This window comes from Sinocyclocheilus anshuiensis, unplaced genomic scaffold (genome assembly GCF_001515605.1).
Source record: "Sinocyclocheilus anshuiensis isolate Anshui unplaced genomic scaffold, SAMN03320099.WGS_v1.1 scaffold124, whole genome shotgun sequence".
NCBI lineage: Eukaryota > Metazoa > Chordata > Actinopteri > Cypriniformes > Cyprinidae > Sinocyclocheilus > Sinocyclocheilus anshuiensis.
The window spans coordinates 854,876-872,172 of NW_015554082.1; the positions used below are offsets into that span (position 1 = coordinate 854,876).

General features: G+C 36.8%; 1 protein-coding gene across 3 annotated transcripts in view; it reads right to left on the minus strand.

The window, feature by feature from the left end:
- Nucleotides 1-5,387: 5,387 nt before the first annotated feature.
- Nucleotides 5,388-17,297, minus strand: part of LOC107669079 (glutamate receptor 2-like) — a 40,820-nt gene continuing 28,910 nt past the window's right edge. The window contains exons 4-16 of one of the 3 annotated variants that reach the window (XM_016461176.1): nt 16,414-16,610; nt 15,107-15,160; nt 14,858-15,016; nt 13,718-13,885; nt 13,383-13,487; nt 13,173-13,280; nt 12,877-13,083; nt 12,391-12,758; nt 11,752-11,950; nt 11,235-11,482; nt 9,396-9,510; nt 7,514-7,648; nt 5,388-6,265 (exon numbers count right to left, since the gene is read on the minus strand). In XM_016461176.1, coding sequence (XP_016316662.1) covers nt 6,101-6,265; nt 7,514-7,648; nt 9,396-9,510; nt 11,235-11,482; nt 11,752-11,950; nt 12,391-12,758; nt 12,877-13,083; nt 13,173-13,280; nt 13,383-13,487; nt 13,718-13,885; nt 14,858-15,016; nt 15,107-15,160; nt 16,414-16,610 — 2,228 coding nt within the window. In that variant the 3' untranslated portion in view covers nt 5,388-6,100. Of the gene's footprint in view, nt 6,266-7,513; nt 7,649-9,395; nt 9,511-9,932; nt 10,048-11,234; nt 11,483-11,751; nt 11,951-12,390; nt 12,759-12,876; nt 13,084-13,172; nt 13,281-13,382; nt 13,488-13,717; nt 13,886-14,857; nt 15,017-15,106; nt 15,161-16,413; nt 16,611-17,297 lie in introns of those variants that run through there. The other 2 variants (XM_016461175.1, XM_016461177.1) reach the window with 2 other exon arrangements.

Here is a 17,297-nt window from a genome sequence, read left to right on the forward strand (position 1 = left end):
CAGTCTGTGCAAGAAACTGAACAGTATTTATATCGTTTTTTACCTCTGATGCACTGCAATGTCTGAACAGTAAGTGCATTACCGCCACCTATCTCTCAAATGGACCATTGACACTCTATCTACAATCTCAATTAGGAGTTTCAATGGTCCATTTGAGAGATAGGTGGTGGTAATGCACTTACTGTTCAGACATTGCAGTGCATCAGAGGTAAAAAACGATATAAATACTGTTCAGTTTCTTGCACAGACTGATCGTTTTGTGTCTTTACACATCAATGTATCGTCACAAGCCACAGGGTTTAATTTGGTTTTGTTTGTGTATGTTTTTTTTTACTCTCAAAGCCGTGATTCCCATTCACTTCCATTATAAGACTGACAACGGTTTGAGTTAAAAAGCTTCGTTTGTGTTCTACTGAAGAAACAAAGTCACCTACATCTTGGATGCCCTGTGGGTAAGCAGATAAACATCGAATTTTCATTTTTGGGTGAACTATCCCTTTAACAGTAACCCAATCACATTGACCCAATCTGTTACATAGATATTTTTTTAGAGATCTGCAGCTGTACTTCGTTTTCAAGCACCAGCAATGAAGTCAGCATAGCAAAGTGCCATTTTTTTTTTTTTGTCATTTTGAGAGTCAGTTTGTTCTTATGCTTAATTCTCTGTTATTCAAAAGAATATTTGTGGTTTCTATCACAACATAATCAGTTACATAAAGCACATTAATACCCTTGCACAGTAGACAATCTCTTATGGATGAGCTGAATAATCATGACACAGAAGTGGTTGCCATAGAAACTCATGCCGTGTAAGGCGGCAAAACACTAGTTGAACTTCGGCACAAATTAGTGTGTTCCATGACTAGCTCGGCTAGTGTCTCCATGGATTTGAGGTACAAAGATCACAGCAATCGGTTGTTGTAGATGTGTGTTCATGACTTGTAAAGGTGGCAAAGACATGAATCAATTCAACAGCATCTTCAGATCCCACATGCTAAACGGCATCCTGTTCCTCACACAGGAAAGAGCACAGCCGATGCTGTTTCCATGACAACTCAGCCAGGGGATAGCAGGTTCTATTTTTTCCCTTCTGTGCTGAATCCCAACCCATTACAGCAAGAGAAAAAAAATAAGATTTTTTTCAGCTGTTGTCTGAAGATAGCCTTGAGAGGAGCAACATGAAGATGAGCTTTGAGTGTCAGGTCTACAGAGAAGAGACTTCATATCACATGTCAAATGCAGATGCCATCTGCAACTTTCAGACAGTGTTCTGTGAAACCTTCTCCCAACTGAATTATGGGTCAGGGACACATATATCACACCAACTTATCAAGTTTTATGGATGGAATCTGGTGAGATATCCATCTCTCTTATATCTCAAATACTGACAGTTCATCTTAAAGGAGACCTATTATGACCCTTTTTACAATAGTATGTAATATAAGTCTCAGGTGTCTCCAGAATGTGTCTGTGAAGTTTCAGCTCGAAATACCCAACAGATCATTTACTATATCATTTTGAAAATGCCTATTTTGAGAGGAAGCAGAAACACACTGTTTTTGTGCACATCTCTTTAAATGCAAATGAGCTGCTGGTCCCTGCCCCCTTTTCCAGAATAGGGCTGTGCCTTTACAGCTTGTACCTCAGATACTCTGCTAAAAACATTTGTTTGGTTTTGATTATCGTGTCTATCGCACTGAAATCATGTGTTTTAAACCATATTAGTTTAAACTTTTGATATATGTTTTTTCTGAGCGCACGCATCTAAAGCACGCACACAGAAAGCAGCTGTCACACGGCATGTGAGTACTAAACTAAGTTCTCTTCCATGTCTTATTGCGCATAAACTGTCAAATACACAAGTTTATGTTAAAAACACACGAGTTACAAAAACAGTTGGTTATGTCTGTGAAGGTAAACAGCTGGGAAAGAAATTGCATGCTTATATTAGATGTGTGTGGTAGCAGCGTAATATACAGTAAATAAATCAACAAATCCACTGCTCTGTTGTCTCCTCTGAGCCTGTTTTGTGCTCTTCAGTGTAGCCAAAGACAGAACAGTATGCTTTGCTCAGACTTTGGTCATAGAGTTAGAAACACAATGGCGGCGATGTGGGCAGAAACTTGCAGATTAAGGGGTGATAATATTATAATAAGATCCCCTTTCTATGTCACGGGGGAGCGAAATCTGAGCGGCTAGTTTTTTTTTTTTCACAAGCTTGCAGAGAAAGGCTTACCAAAACAAATTACTGGGTTGTTCTTTTTCACATTTTCTGGGTTGGTAGATGCATGAAGGCTGCTAAAAATGTGGCCAATAACTGTTGTATTCCGTTTAGGAAATATCTAACCACTAAATGCTGCGACTGACCTATCAGAACTCAATATTTAATGCAATAAGTGATTATAAAACATGAAAATGCATCTATTATAATTACTTTTTTTTTTGTCCTTGAATACTTTGATTTGAAATGTACCAAAAAGCTAGATCAGAGTTTGTCCTGATTAATCACATCTCTGGACTGGGGAAATGGAAATATTGTAGTGGATGAATACAAATGATTTGTAATGAGACTTTGGCCACTGAGCCTAATATCAAAGTTTTTCTCCCTCGACCGGGTCACATATGAAAAATTAATTGCTAGGGCAAAATTGTGAATTCAAATTAAATCCAATGGACTGTCAATCAAAACATTGTGAGGATATAGTCCTACATTTCTCTTTTACCATTCTAGATGGAGAGACTGAGGTCATGTTACATCGCCTGGTTAATATGAAGTGATTTCTTCACCATTTTCTATTTTGGAAGGTAATATAAGTTCATCCTTATGAATATGTACATACAGAAATATTTACATGTCTTTTCCCAAATCTTGTAATATAAATTATGCAGTGAATTGGTGTATTATTTAAAACACAATCACATTTTCGAATTTGGGATTATTGGGATTACCGCAGGAAATTTTCTTGCCCCAATTTTGTCTCATGTAATTCCACTTATAATGCGTATGTTTTCATGAAATTGTAATCCTGTTCTTGCAGCCCACTCTCTGGTTGCTCTGCAGACCCCAGGAAATAGCTTTGGGGCTTCATTATGAGACTGGCGAGATGAAAGGTGAGGCTGTATGAGGTATTGATGTCTCCACTGCACTGGCATATTCAGGGCAGTATTTTGTTCCTCCTGCTGTCATCTAGCTGCGCTGTGCTTGAGTTTATCAATGATGGCTTTTGATTGAGTTGCAAAAAGGGGAAGCTGAAGCGCAGATAGACATCTTGGACACGGCAATGGGTTTTGAAGTTTAGCCCAGCAATCCCCTGTCTTTTTATTGACCTAATGACTGGAGATAACCCAAAGGTCAGTGTTTTCTGACTGATGTGGATTTAACCACAGCTATAACCCTCCTTTTGTCTGTGTATCAGATGGCACTGCCTTATTCTTAGCAATGCATCTTTGAAGGTCTTTTGAGGATGTGTTGTAAATCTTATAGTAATTTAACTGGTAACCACCCTATTATTGATGGACACTTTCTGCATCCATGCTACGAAGTGTCAAAATAAATGCAAGATGGCACAACATAAACCTTTTACATATTATCATTGGTCAAATATAAATATGAGCAGGGTGCTTTGTTTGGAAACCCAGTAGAGGAACGGAAACAGATCAGGTGGTCTTTTAACAGAAGCTTTGAGTCTCGAGCCAGATATCTGCTATTTTGTTTGCCATCAAGCATCTTTTGAAATGCAGGGAATGTATTTGAAGTGTCCCAAAACACAAAAGTTCAGATCATGAAATGTGGAATTAGATAAAGAGCCCGTTATTTCTAAAGTGCCCTTCTAAGTCAATACATACCCTTGTGTGCAAATGCCCAAAGAGCCTTTAATATTTTGAGACTAGATGTTAGATGAAATGTTAAATGGATGTCTCCAGAAGTGTTGGGCACCATATGGACTGCAAAGATGGAAGGGAGATTATGTAGAAAGAGCAGGGGGAGGGTATCTGTCATTTTGGAATGTGTGACATTCATTAACACCAATGCAGAGACGTCACAGCATGATAATTTATGATAAAAAACACCTCTCCATTCCTCTCACTTCCTATCAGCTAGCAGACATTTAAATCCATCCCAACCCAACAAGGAATGAGTGGAAATCACTTCATGAATTATCTATTTGGAAGAATGAAATGGTGTGTTTGATTGAGTCATTTTGTCGGTGATTACTGGAAACACTTTAAAAAGAATCATGCTAAAATTACTTTTTTACATAAAAAATGATCCAAATGATTAGCACATATTTCTCAGAAGTCTTGAAATGTTCTGTAAAATGGCGTTTAGATGAAGCTCTGCAACCTCAAACGCCTGCAGAGTATATTTTGTTGCTTCCTGCTCAGGACTGGATTTGCTATAATCATATTGGTCATTGAAAACTGCAGTCGAAACATAAGACTATTAGTCAGCTTTTATTTAGAAAGGATCCCAAAAAATAAACAAGTTGGCACACATTCATTTACAAAATGGTAGAGAGAGCAGTCCTTAAAATTACATGGTCTTTTTCAACTAATAGTGATTATATCATGACAAAACCAAAAGTCTTAACCAGTCTCCCAGTCTAGTATGGAAGACTGAGGAGAGAAAGGCTGAAGTGAGAAGGAAAAAAAAATCATACAGAAATGTACATAACTGTGACCATTTTCTGAGCTTACAAATGTACTCTCGCTTTTGGGGACATCTTTGTTTTTAATCTCAGTTTATTGCAATATCAAGTGTTAACTGTTATAGTTGCCATTGCTTTTTTGGGAAATAGTAGTTTAACTGCGATATAATAAACTGTGGACTATTATCATTATCAAACAAACTGTTCTCTCGTGGTAGGTTTCATAAATACTGAAGAATAAGCATAGATGTTTTGGCCTGTAATACGGCATTTCTTGCCTTTTATGAAAAATATATGTAACTTGGATGCTTGGAAAACAAATTCTAGATGCAGAGTGGAAATGTAAAAAAGCCATACTGTGGTCTGAAAGCTAAATTTGCTATAAGGTAAAAACAAACCAGCAAAAATGTAAATAAAATCCTTGATAAATCACTGTATATACCATCCAACTGAACATTTAGTAACAAAACTTACAGAATGTATTGACTACATTCACATTGATGACAGATTAATATATGACTATATTTATCAATAATTTTGGCACAATTAATTATTTGGCATTTTTAACAGAGCATTTTGTTGATGTGTATGCTTCTATTAATTTCACAGCAAAACATATGCAATAATACAATAGGTACTTTTTTTTTTAACATTTTCCTTTTTAAGTTCATATTGTAAACACGTTTTCTTTTTTAATATTATAACCGCTACCCTGATTTTCTTGATAAACAAAAAACAAAAGTCGATGAAAGTAAGAGATCATAACCGCGGCACCCACTTTTCAAACAGATTTCAAATGACAAGCATTGCTAGATATTTCCTATTAACACCAAAATGTTAATGAATGTATCAGAAGAGGACTAATAAATTACAAGATAAGCAACATATTTGGCATTAAAATGTGAAACTAGTAGCTAAGCTCTTAAAAGTATGTTGAGATTATGATTTACAGCTTTAATTAACTGGAATGTAAGCAGGTTTATTTAAAAGCCATTTCTGTGAAAATACATAAAAATACTTTTTCATAGAGATTTTTTGTTCGTTTTATTAATAAAAAGACATTTCACATCCTGAAGCAGATGATGGTAAAGTGTGCTTGAGCTGAAATAGACATCGGAACGGCGTCAGCTATGAAAACAGACAGACTTTATTAACTTCTCTCTTTCCCGCAAAGAGCTTCTATGTGTTTCAAGTTGTCGTCAAAAATATCCGTTACAGGGGGTAGATGTCATCAGCTCGCTAAGTGAGTGTCTTTGTGTCAGTCGGTGTATTTCCAATAGAAGAGTGCATCTTTTGTTATAAAGGGCCAAGGAAGGATTATGTCTCTATGACATCAAATGAGGCCTCCGTCCTCCATTCAGGTGAGAGATAGGGGAGAGAGCGACAGGAAAGAGAATAGAACGCGCTCTATTGAAAACCATTGTGTAAGGCACTCGGCAGGTTCTTATCCATCAGGAGAGATCAGTCAGACTGATGTTCATTCCCACACCAGGTCTAACAAAGGGCACCGCATGTACTGCTTTGGGGAACTCAGGACTCATCACACGTCCATTCTCGCCAGTACTCCCAGTAATAGACAGTCTCGCTTTGCTCCTCGTAGCATCTGAAAAGGTCACCTGGAACACGCACATAGATGCGAACGGAGAAACAAATATCCACGCACACACACCAAACAGAGAGATGAAGGAAAGTTAGAGCGGATTTCGCAAACTGGCTTCAAGCTTATTTTTAAAATGTTTAGTTGAAAATGTAGACATGAATTGATGTGGTGGAAAAACATCAAAAATGAGGAGCAAAATCGCGAGCAATCACCATTTAAAAAATCATATCGCAAGCAGGCAATGAGGGAGATGGGTATGGAGGCTTGTTTCTGTCATATAAAATAAAAAAGGTAATTGCGACTTTTTATCTCACAATTCTGACTTGTTTTCTCACAATTGTGAGTTTATATCTCAAATTTGCAAGTTATAAACTTGTATTTCTGAGTATATATCTTGCAATTCAGGTTGTTATTTATTTTATTTTATTTCTGGTAATTTCACGTTTATATTCTCACAGTTTGGACTTTTCTACTAGGTCTTAACATCTCACAATTCTGACTTAAAAAAAAAATTAATCTCATAATTTTGCAATTTATAAACTCGTAATTTGAATTTTACATCGCTTTTTTTCTCTGAATAATGATTTTACGTCTCGCTTATATCTCTTAAAATTGTGTTAATATCTCACAATTGCAAGTTATAAACTCATAATTCTGAGTTTACATCTCGCAATTCAGTTTTTTTCCCCTGTAATAGCTTGTTATTCTCACACTTCAGACTTTTCTTCTTAACATTTCGCAATTCTGTTCTGAGTTCAAATCTCACAATTCTGACTTCTGACATATAAACTCAGAATTGCAAGAAAAAAGTCAGAATTGTGAGATAAATAGTCACAATTACCTTTTTTTTTAAATTCTTTGGCAAAAATAAGCTTCCATATGGATGGGTGATACAACAACAGTCATACTTGACAATGGAGTTGACAGAACAAAATCACACGAGATGTACAAAAAACTTTTCTCTCCAATATATGTGCAGTGGACTGAGAGAAAGGAAGTTTTTTTTTTTTCCCACTAGGAACACCAGTACATACGATCCAGCTTACGGTCAAAATCTCCTCATTCAATAGAACATTCAGGGAATGGAACAGATGGAAGCCAAAAGAAGCGTGCACGGGGACAGACTGGAATGACGGCCGCGTATCCTACCCCCTTAAATTTTTACACTTTCGATCCCATATACGTTGTACCCTTCCTTATAAGTGGCAAAATTCTGTGAATTCTGCGAGGAAGTGGGATTAATATTCTGTGCATTCTTTGCCACCTTCATGCGCTTGGCCTCGGCTCGGGACTTGTAACAGAACTCGACCAAGGCCACCAGCATGGCCAGGCCCAGGCCGCCCACTAGGATGTAGAAGACCCCAGCCACATTGCTCAGGCTGAGAGCGCTGGTCTTCTCCTGTAAATGCATACGAGACACGGGTCAGCGGTCAGGGAAAGTACAGGATCTCAGTAATAAGCATTCAAACTGTATGCATAAATAACAGTATATTTAAGTGGCAGTTTTATGTCTATGTGGATACAAATGCACAGCTCAGGACAGTAATGCTAAAACAACAATTGTACTAAGTAGAATGCGCCGCTGGTTAATGTGCCTTTGAAGCGATGCAATGGGGGTATTCAACAATTCTGCTTGAATGGGAGGGATTTACTAAAGCCTTTAACATTCGCTTGAAACTTATATACAAAACCAACATTGTGGTTTATAAACACAGCTCTTACATTCCCGTATGCTAATGGCTGTAGTAAACATTATTTCTTTGTTGAATTCACAGTTATAGCAGGGGTTAATATGCTATGCTCAGCTGTGATATGAATTACGCCTGTCTAAGAAAGCCTACAGGACCATTTAAAGGGATGCTCAAGAGAGAGGCATCTGGATGGAAGGCATAGCATTAGACACAGGGAAGCAGATGACAGGCATAGTAGGTAAAAGGCAGGAGTTTAACACAAATACACACCTACTAAAAGGTCTTTGGGGAGAGGAGCTGTCATTTAAATATTCTTTTCTAAATATTAGTGTACTGTACTGTGCACAAAATGACCACGCATAAAACACACAACACATAGACAGATACAGAGCTAACATTTTTGAAAATTGACTTTTTTTGCTCTGCAAAACACCTTTAGGATCTGTCGACCTGTTTTAACCTGGAATTTTTATTTAAAAATAACGTATAAAGACATTTCATTGTTTAACAATTTAACCACTTAAAAATAATAATAATAATAACAATTTAACCTTTAAAAATGTGTTTTGTTGATTTTTGTTTGTGTGACTGTATGCAGTTGGGTTGATTCAGCTATATTAAATAATATTTTTGACTTGAATAAAAAAATTTTAATATAGGGTTTTAGGTTAGCAGAAAAAAATTGATCAATCAATAATCTGAATATTCTGATTAATCTAAATAATCTGATTAGTCACTAATCTGAATATTGCCTATAGTGGTTGAGGTTGTGCTTTGATTACGTGGCTATGAAAACATCCTACGCTACGTTGCAAAGAGCATTGTTTTATATACCCATATTTTGTTGTATTATAAAAGTGCAAACATGGCAAAGCATGATGTATCAGGTTTCACATACTGTACATATAAATATTTCTGTAAGCATCAACACAAAGCACATCAACACAATATGTCAGTTGACAAAACACAACCAAACAGCTGAACACACAATGAAACAAAGACATTTAAGAATCTTGGACACCCTTGTAGATGGTCCTACAAATGACCTGAGAGAAATCATGTTCGTACTTGAACAATTTGAAGTCTTTCGTTGTATGTGCTGGATATGAATGTCTGAGAACTGCTATTCTAAGCTCAGGTCTGCAAGTAATAGCAGGATCTGTGATTCTCAGATTGAGAAGCTGGAAGGAGACCACTGGTTGTGTTACAGATATTACAAAAAGTGCGTATGACTGAAGTGGCATGCATTACATTTTAATTATCAGTGGATGGTACCAGATATTAGTAGCTCTGCAGGCATTAGTCAAAGAATCTCACCAAGGCATCTCATGCTTGTCTGTGCATTGTCTGTCTACATTTTTTAATTATTTTTTTTTTTAGTCATTATTATTTAAATATGGGTTATTCCCACTAATCAAAAGTGTGCTTGATCACATAGAACCTGCAGCGACTAACCTTACTTCCAGAGTCCTTGGCTCCACATTCACCTTTATCGTACCACCATTTGTTTTTCAGCTTGTCTAAGGTGCCTTGCTCACTGAGTTTCAATACTGCAAGGTTTACTGGCGTTCTTCACGTGGGAAATAACATAAATAACATTATCAATGTTATTTTATGTTATTATTACATCACACTGATTCAACTCTCTCTGAGAGTTCACCTTTTCTCTCCTCTTTTCTTTATTGCCGTAGCGATTATGACGTTGATGCGCCATTTGGCCTAAGCAAATGCAAGTTTTGCAGAGCCAAATGTGCATTAACGTATCGCCTGAAGTAAGCAGCAAGGGCAACAGCAATGTACGCTACACACGATGACCAATCGCAGAGTTTTGGTGGTTTTGTTTATATGTGTGTCCTCTAGCAATGGTTAGCAATGCTTAACCTGTCAGTGTTGTGGAAAATGTCCACCTTTGGACTTTTGGATCCTGTGCTGTTTTGCTGCTTACTTGAGTGTTGCATTGAGTTACCCATCACTTTGCTCTCTGGGGCTGACCTTGGAATCACCTCCCCCGCTGCCGCACTCTCCCTTGTCGTACCACCATTTGTTTTTCAATTTGTCCAACAGGCCTTGTTCATTCAGTTTTAGTACTGCGAGGTTAACCGCATTTCTTGAAACGATAAAACATAACTTGTAAGACAGGGTGAGCCAACTTAGCAATTGTCAATGGTCCTCTTTCAAACCTGAAGACTGCTTTCCTCTTTTTCAGCATTTTAACATATGCATAAGAAGAAATCATGATATCTCCTCCCTTTCAAAATCTGAAGCTGTTAGAAGACTAATAGCATATATTAGCTGAGTTTAACTGACGAAAGTGGCTCAGAGTGCCGTGAATAGAGAAGTTTAACGCAGTACTCACATCCATAACTAATAGCAGTGGCCTGCAAGTAACATTACTAGAAGAAGGACAGCAGAACAGCAATAAAAGTTGGTTATATCTTCATCATACATAATTCAATCTTCTCCTAAGGCCCACCCACCCACTTTTTAAATCTGTCCAGATTGGTTTCTGTTCACAGGAGGAGAAATTGAATCCCACTAAATGAAGACTGTCTCTAATAAGGCAATATGAAATGCATCTCAATCAAATATCAGCATATCTTCAATAAATGCATTAACATTGGTAAACCCAAGCAGTGCCACCTGTTACATGAATATGGCTAAATTTGGTTCAATCGGCCAAATTGGAAGTTCAAAGCACATCTTTGTTAATGTTCTTTAACGAAAAATGTGTACTGCAAGGGTTTGGTAAAAACATTTCAGAAATCACATTATTACAAATAAACAAAGACAGCAATAATTCATGAATATAGAAAAATGAGAGACATGATAGGAGAGGATATTAGGCAGAACCTTGAAACATTCAAAAGACAAAAAACAAGACACAACTTTTGAAAAAGACAAAATCTCAAAGATATTAATTTATATATTAGCATTCTGTTAATCTTGAATTCAAAGCATGAACAAATGTACTAATGTAAAATTTAGAGTAATGAGGTATTTGAATATAGAATGTATATAAAATAAGCTTTTAATTTATAATTATTAATGTAAGTGTAAATAAGATAAAAATAATGAGGTATTTTTTAATATGTAAAAAAATCTGCATGATAAATATTTTCCTTTTTTTTTTTTTTTTTAAATAGATTTTTTTTTATCCATTTTTTATTTGGCTCTAATGTATCCGGCTACCACATTTATCTCTTTTATACAAACCAGGACACATGAGCACAGCTACATCAGGGTAGGTGGGATACTATAACAACATTGGACACATTGTTATACTATTCCACCCACCTTAATGAGGATCCTTTGGGGGTGGCGATGCCGTAGCCTTTGGAGTCCAGGTTTCCTCCGACCTTCATAGTGTCACAGGGTTTGCGCTGCTCGATGTACTCGTTCATGGTGGACTCCAGCAGGTATGCATACTTCCCCTTGGACTTCCTCACCCGCATTACACCTTCTGCTGTCGTCTTAACAAATACAGAGGGCTCTGCGCTTTTCATGTATGTCCACATTTTGTCAAAAAGAGCGATTTTGGAACGCTGGAAAGAAAAAAAGATGCATGGATTAATATGAACTCTTTACAATCTCTCAAAATGGTTAAACCAAACAGGTAGTTTCAGTTTACTGTAACTACAATCAGCAAAGCAGTCTTGGATTTAGCATTTAGGTTCACATTTTATATTAGCCTTTGAAACATTCAACAAAAGAGTGTTATTAACAGTAGTTAAAACCAAATTGCAAATGCAAAATTAAAGAAAAAGTAGGCATATGGATTATAGGGATTACAGTGAGGAAAAAGAGCTCTTACCCTGAAAAACTCTTTTGTTGAACCAGAATCTAAAGTTCCATAAGCAATCTCTGATTGCTTTGCTAAGTCCTCTGCACTTTCAATTGGAGACACCATCCTCTCCACTGTTAGGAAGGCAGCCAAGTTAGCCGTGTAGGATGAAATTATGATCAGGGTGAAAAACCACCAGACTCCTCCAACTATGCGACCAGAAAGAGACCTGATGAAAAATGCCCAATGGGAAATATTAGGTATGACAGCATGATCACAGTTAAAAATCTCGTTCACAACTAATAGGCTTCAATAAAAGCAAAATATGTTCAATTTAAATGCAACTCCACTGTATTTCTGAAACTGTTAAGTCTTGTATGATCTCGGAAAATATATTTATGAGTTGGTGACTAAGGACTTTGAAGTCAACATGAAGCCTGAACAGATGTTTCACTAACCATTTTAAGGTATTTGTGAAAATAGCTGCTAGGCAGAATTTGCTTCGCCTGCTTAGATGAGTGTATCATGCATAATGAATAACGATCTTCTAAATATGTAATGTTTTAGTGTAGTATATTTATTAATTTCAACATAGATATAACTAATAATTCATCATAAATCAATATATTTTGACCAAAAAATCAAGGCCAAGCAAGATCAAGAACAAACCTTGGTGAAATATCACAGCCCTGTCTCATAAAAGCTCCAAGAGAGAACCAAAGGCTGTTGAAAATCCCAAACTCGTTGGTTGACTCGTTGGTCTGTATCTGGCCATCCTCATATTCCTCTGTGTGCCACTCATATGGACTGAAACGACTGACCAGGAAAAGCACCACGCTTACGCCGATGTAGGCAAACACGATACACATCCAGATCTCATAGGCCAGCGGGTCCAGGAAAGAGAAAACACCAGGCTTGGATTTCTGAGGCTTCTTGATCATGATGGAGATGCCCAAACTCATGAATGGCTTTGAGAAGTCGATGACTTCTTCTCTGACTAAAGTGATAGTCAGTGGAGCCACTGCTATGTCAGCTTTCTAAAATCAAAGAGATTTAATATTCATTCCTCATAGGAAATGTTGATGCTAACAGTTTAGAAGCTACTTATCAGTTATGTCCAACTTTGAAGGTTTTAAAACTATATATCTTTCTTACCCCATAAACCAACTCTCCAACCATGCCATTCCAGATCTTCGTCTCTGCATCTCTGGCTCCATATTTGCCATCTCCTACTATTTTCAGCTGATATTTAAATCCACAGTGTTTTGCTATTTCAGCTGCCAAGTCCACACAGTACCCCTCATATCTTTCATTATCCACAAAAAGGTCAGCATTCTTCTTTAGCATTACATACGGCGCTTCCTGAAAAAGACAGCAGGGAACACCTTGTCAAGGAGCACGTACTCCAACAATACAGCATAATAGTATGGAAAACCACAACTGAGACCTACTAGAATAGTGGTGACGATCACAGTCTTGTTTTCCAGCCCCATTGTATCATTTGGGACGAGATCAGACTTTGTCACAACCATTTTGTCAACTTCATTCCAATAGCCAATCTGAAAAAGAGAGGCATTTGTGAGTAACTTGTAACACATGATGTGAAATAATAAATGCTGCTTTCCTTTCTAATATACACTTTTCTTAGAACCAAGCCTTACCTTAACTGGTCCATTGCTTTTCAGTTCCATGACATTGACTGTGTAATTCACCCTTTTTCCGTATTGGTCAAACTGAATATTACCAGTGAGACCATCAACTCTCACCTGCATGAAAATTATATGACAGAAAAGGAAAATCATTTTTGAGGGATTTTCTTTTCTTTTTCAAAAAAAGTTCAAATATCTAAAATGGCCTCTAAAAGTGACAATCTGGGTTCAAAATCTTATTTAAGCTAAGATTGTATTTTACAAATACTTCAACAACCCAGTATAAACAATAAAATTATATAGATTTCCTAGTGCTCATTGGGCAAGTTGGCATAATGACTTGTCACCTGTTTTAGGGCACGCTCTATCTCCACCCCTTGTGCCCAAGGTACAGCAGGATTGGCCAGGCAGTCTCCATTGTTAGCTCTACGGGAAATGTCAATTCGCTGTTTGTGCAGATAACGGAAGGCCTCAGTCATCACCTGAACTGCATCATATGTCAGTGCTGAAGTGTACTGGATACAGAGAGAGAGAGAGAGAGATGGTAAGGAATTAGTTGACAGGGTTGGAGAAGAAAATCAGAAATATACTTGTACTGTAGGTGATAATAGCAGTTCTAGTGTTCAATTCAATGCGCATTCACGAGAGCACCGCGCATGCGCATGGTGCTACTGACGCAGGAGTCGGTGTTCTGACGTAGAACCCGGATACACTGCGGCTTGTTTACAAGCAGAGGAATGCACACGCATGCGTTGTGGTACTCTCGAGATTGTAGGGAAAAATTGTTGAATAGTTATTTTTGTTTTTTTTGTTCACAACAAGTATTCTCATAACTTCATAAAATTATGGTTGAACCACTGATGTCACATGGACTATTTTTTAATGATGTCCTTACTGACATTCTGGGCCTTGAACATGGTAGTTACTTTAGTTGCTGCGTTGCTGTTTATGCAGGGTCAGAAAGCTCTCGGATTTCAGGCCTTACGGGTTTGGAACGTGAGGGTGAGTAATTAATGTCACAATTTTCATTTTTGGATGAACTATTCCTTTAACATTTATTTGGTAAAGCTGTCTCAGGAAATAACAGCAGTTATATGAATTTCATTACATTTGAATTTGTTTGCTACCGCATTGTACATTCAATTCAAATTCATGAATGTACTGTAATTTAAAAGGCGTTCTCAATTCTAAATTATGCATTTTCAGGATTCATTGGTAATGTAAGAATGAAACACTTGATTTCAGTCCCAGGAAATTAAGCACCTACTTAGTCTTTGTAAATTGGCGAGAAGACAGATGAGACTACATTTTATCTGGAGTTGAAAATGACTAACAAGCTTGTCCTGCAAATGGCCTGAACTATACGGGCATTTAAATGAAGAAGTTTTATGTTCATGTAGCAATTACCTGAACATCTCTTTTAATCATATTTAGTGAAGCTGTCTGAAACAGTAAAAGGGACAGTCACACACACACACAGATCTCACCCGTATCTTGCTGTCTGCTCCAGGATATTCTTTTTCCTCCAGGGCTTCCCAGCGCTGGTCAAATTTAGATACCAGAGGGTCATCGAAATCCACAATCTGAAAGCCTGAGACATTAGCTCCACCGTATTGGATTTTTGAAAGATCTCCATCCACAAAACCCTGAAAACATGACATGGTTTTCTCAGCATTTTTGCACATTTTCAAAAAGACGTGTTGTTCTTTGTTAGTGTTACATTTTAGATCATTTACCAAGTTTGCTATGATGTAGTGATATCCTTTCACATGCCTGCCAATAGTTATGACCTGCAAAGAGAATAATGAAGCTCATCAAATCAATGAAATAAAAATAAATGAAATAAAACTACACTTCATAAATGTATTTTAGATAATGACAAGAGAATGTGTACTGCTCCACAATGCCAGCCAGAGAGATGGACTGAAATAAAAGCAGCTTGAGAGGTTTGTGTGCTGACAGCAAGGTACTTGTGATGTGCATGTGCAAGTGTGTGTAGATAAAGCTATATTATTGAGTCCAGATCAGTTGAATTGATTGTGGCGGTTGGTTAAACACACTTATGCAGGCCTTAAATACAAATCAATAGCTATTCCCTTAGGGTGCAGCGAGTGTGATTGTAAATCCCATCTCATGAGGACTTTTCTGCCCACTAATGGCATCTGTTTGTGCCGGCTAATTAATGATTCATAGTTATGGTGCTCTTAAAATGTACTTAGTTGCTTTCATTATTATTTTTATAAGTATTATGTAGACTTGTGATTGAAGACAAAAATTACTTTTTGAATGTCACTTTCTTATTTTTTTACATTACTGTTTAAAAGTTTGGGGTCTATAAGTCTCTTATGCTCACCAATGGTGCATTTATTTAATAAAAAATATTAAATTATAAATAAAATACTTTCAATATTGGGAAATGTTTTTACAATTTAAAATGACTGCTGTCTATTTTAATACATTTTAACATGTAATTTATTATGTGATGAAATGCTTAATTTTCAGCAGCCATTACTCCAGTCTTCAGTGTCACATGATTCTTCAAAAATCATTCTAATATGCTGATTTTAAACATTTCTGATTATTATCAGTGTTGAAAACAGTTGTGCTGCTTAATGTATTTCTTTTTCTCAGTAATCTTTGATGATTAGAAAGTTCAAAAGAACAACATTTATTTGGAATATAATTTTTTTGTAACATTATATATGCATTTACATTAACATTATATATGTCGCTTTTGATCAATTTATTTAAAATCGATTATTGGTTAATGAAAGGAAACCAAGTTAAAGAAAAAAAAACATCTTGCTGACCCCAACTATTAAATGCTGAAGTATTTGTTTTGCTTTGATTTGCTTGTTTGCATGCAATGTCTGCATTATTTCAGCACCCATACAAATGACAACAACCTAAATACATATGCAGCTAAACCAGCACATATTAGGAGCATGTTTTTTAGCTGAAATACTGCAGGCTAAGGTGACAATGTCATAATGTTGATTACATCAGAATTATTAAGTGTTTATGCATACGTTGATATGTATACCTGTTCCATGATATCTTTAACTTTGTCCTGCTCACAGTCAAGGATGATTCTCCGCTCCTTCTTGTTTTCTAGGTCCTGAAAGAGTGAGCGATATGCTTCATCCTTTCTCTCATCCTTCATGTTGCCCACGTTGATGGCGGTCACCTGCCATTTCTTCTCTGCTGCTGTGTCCAGCACAACTTGGAGTGTGGTAAGTCCTGATTATGATGAAGAGGAACAGATTAGGTTTTTGGAAGATGCTAGGAATCTATCAAAGCTACAAAGGTCAAATTAGGCTGATTAAAAAGAGTTTTAATAAAGGTACCTCTGCAACGAAATATGCAACATTTCAGATGCTTCACTTTTGGATTGTTTGAGCTAGGCAAGTCATGATATGTTATTTTTCTTATGTAATTGTTTCCATTTCTTTGCATGATTCACACCATTTTGAAGTACTGGTTGCCAGTTACGTCCTTAATAATACTCCATGGAGGATTTGATACAGATAATAAGGCTCTAAAATTGGCATTTTCATTTCTGTCAGTCACAGGGGAGGTAAACAACTAAGCGTGACGGCATAACAGCTACAGCACTTGTTTATAAATAGTCAATGTGAGTGAGTGTTTGTATTCTAGATATGTGTATTTGATTTTTAAGAATATGAAACCAGTGTATTGTGTTTCAACCAAGTACATTAATTGTGGGTAAAATCTCTGGGAGTGCGAGGCACAGTGGGCTCCCGTGTTTAACCTTTGTTAAATGTGCGGCTTAGAGACATGAGGATCAAGGCTTACAGCTACTCTTGGAGATAAGTGATTAAAAACTTGTTAGTGAAGGCTATTAATGCTAACAAATGAGATGATAGCATTCACTCCAACACACTCCAAAATCACTTCTGAATCTAG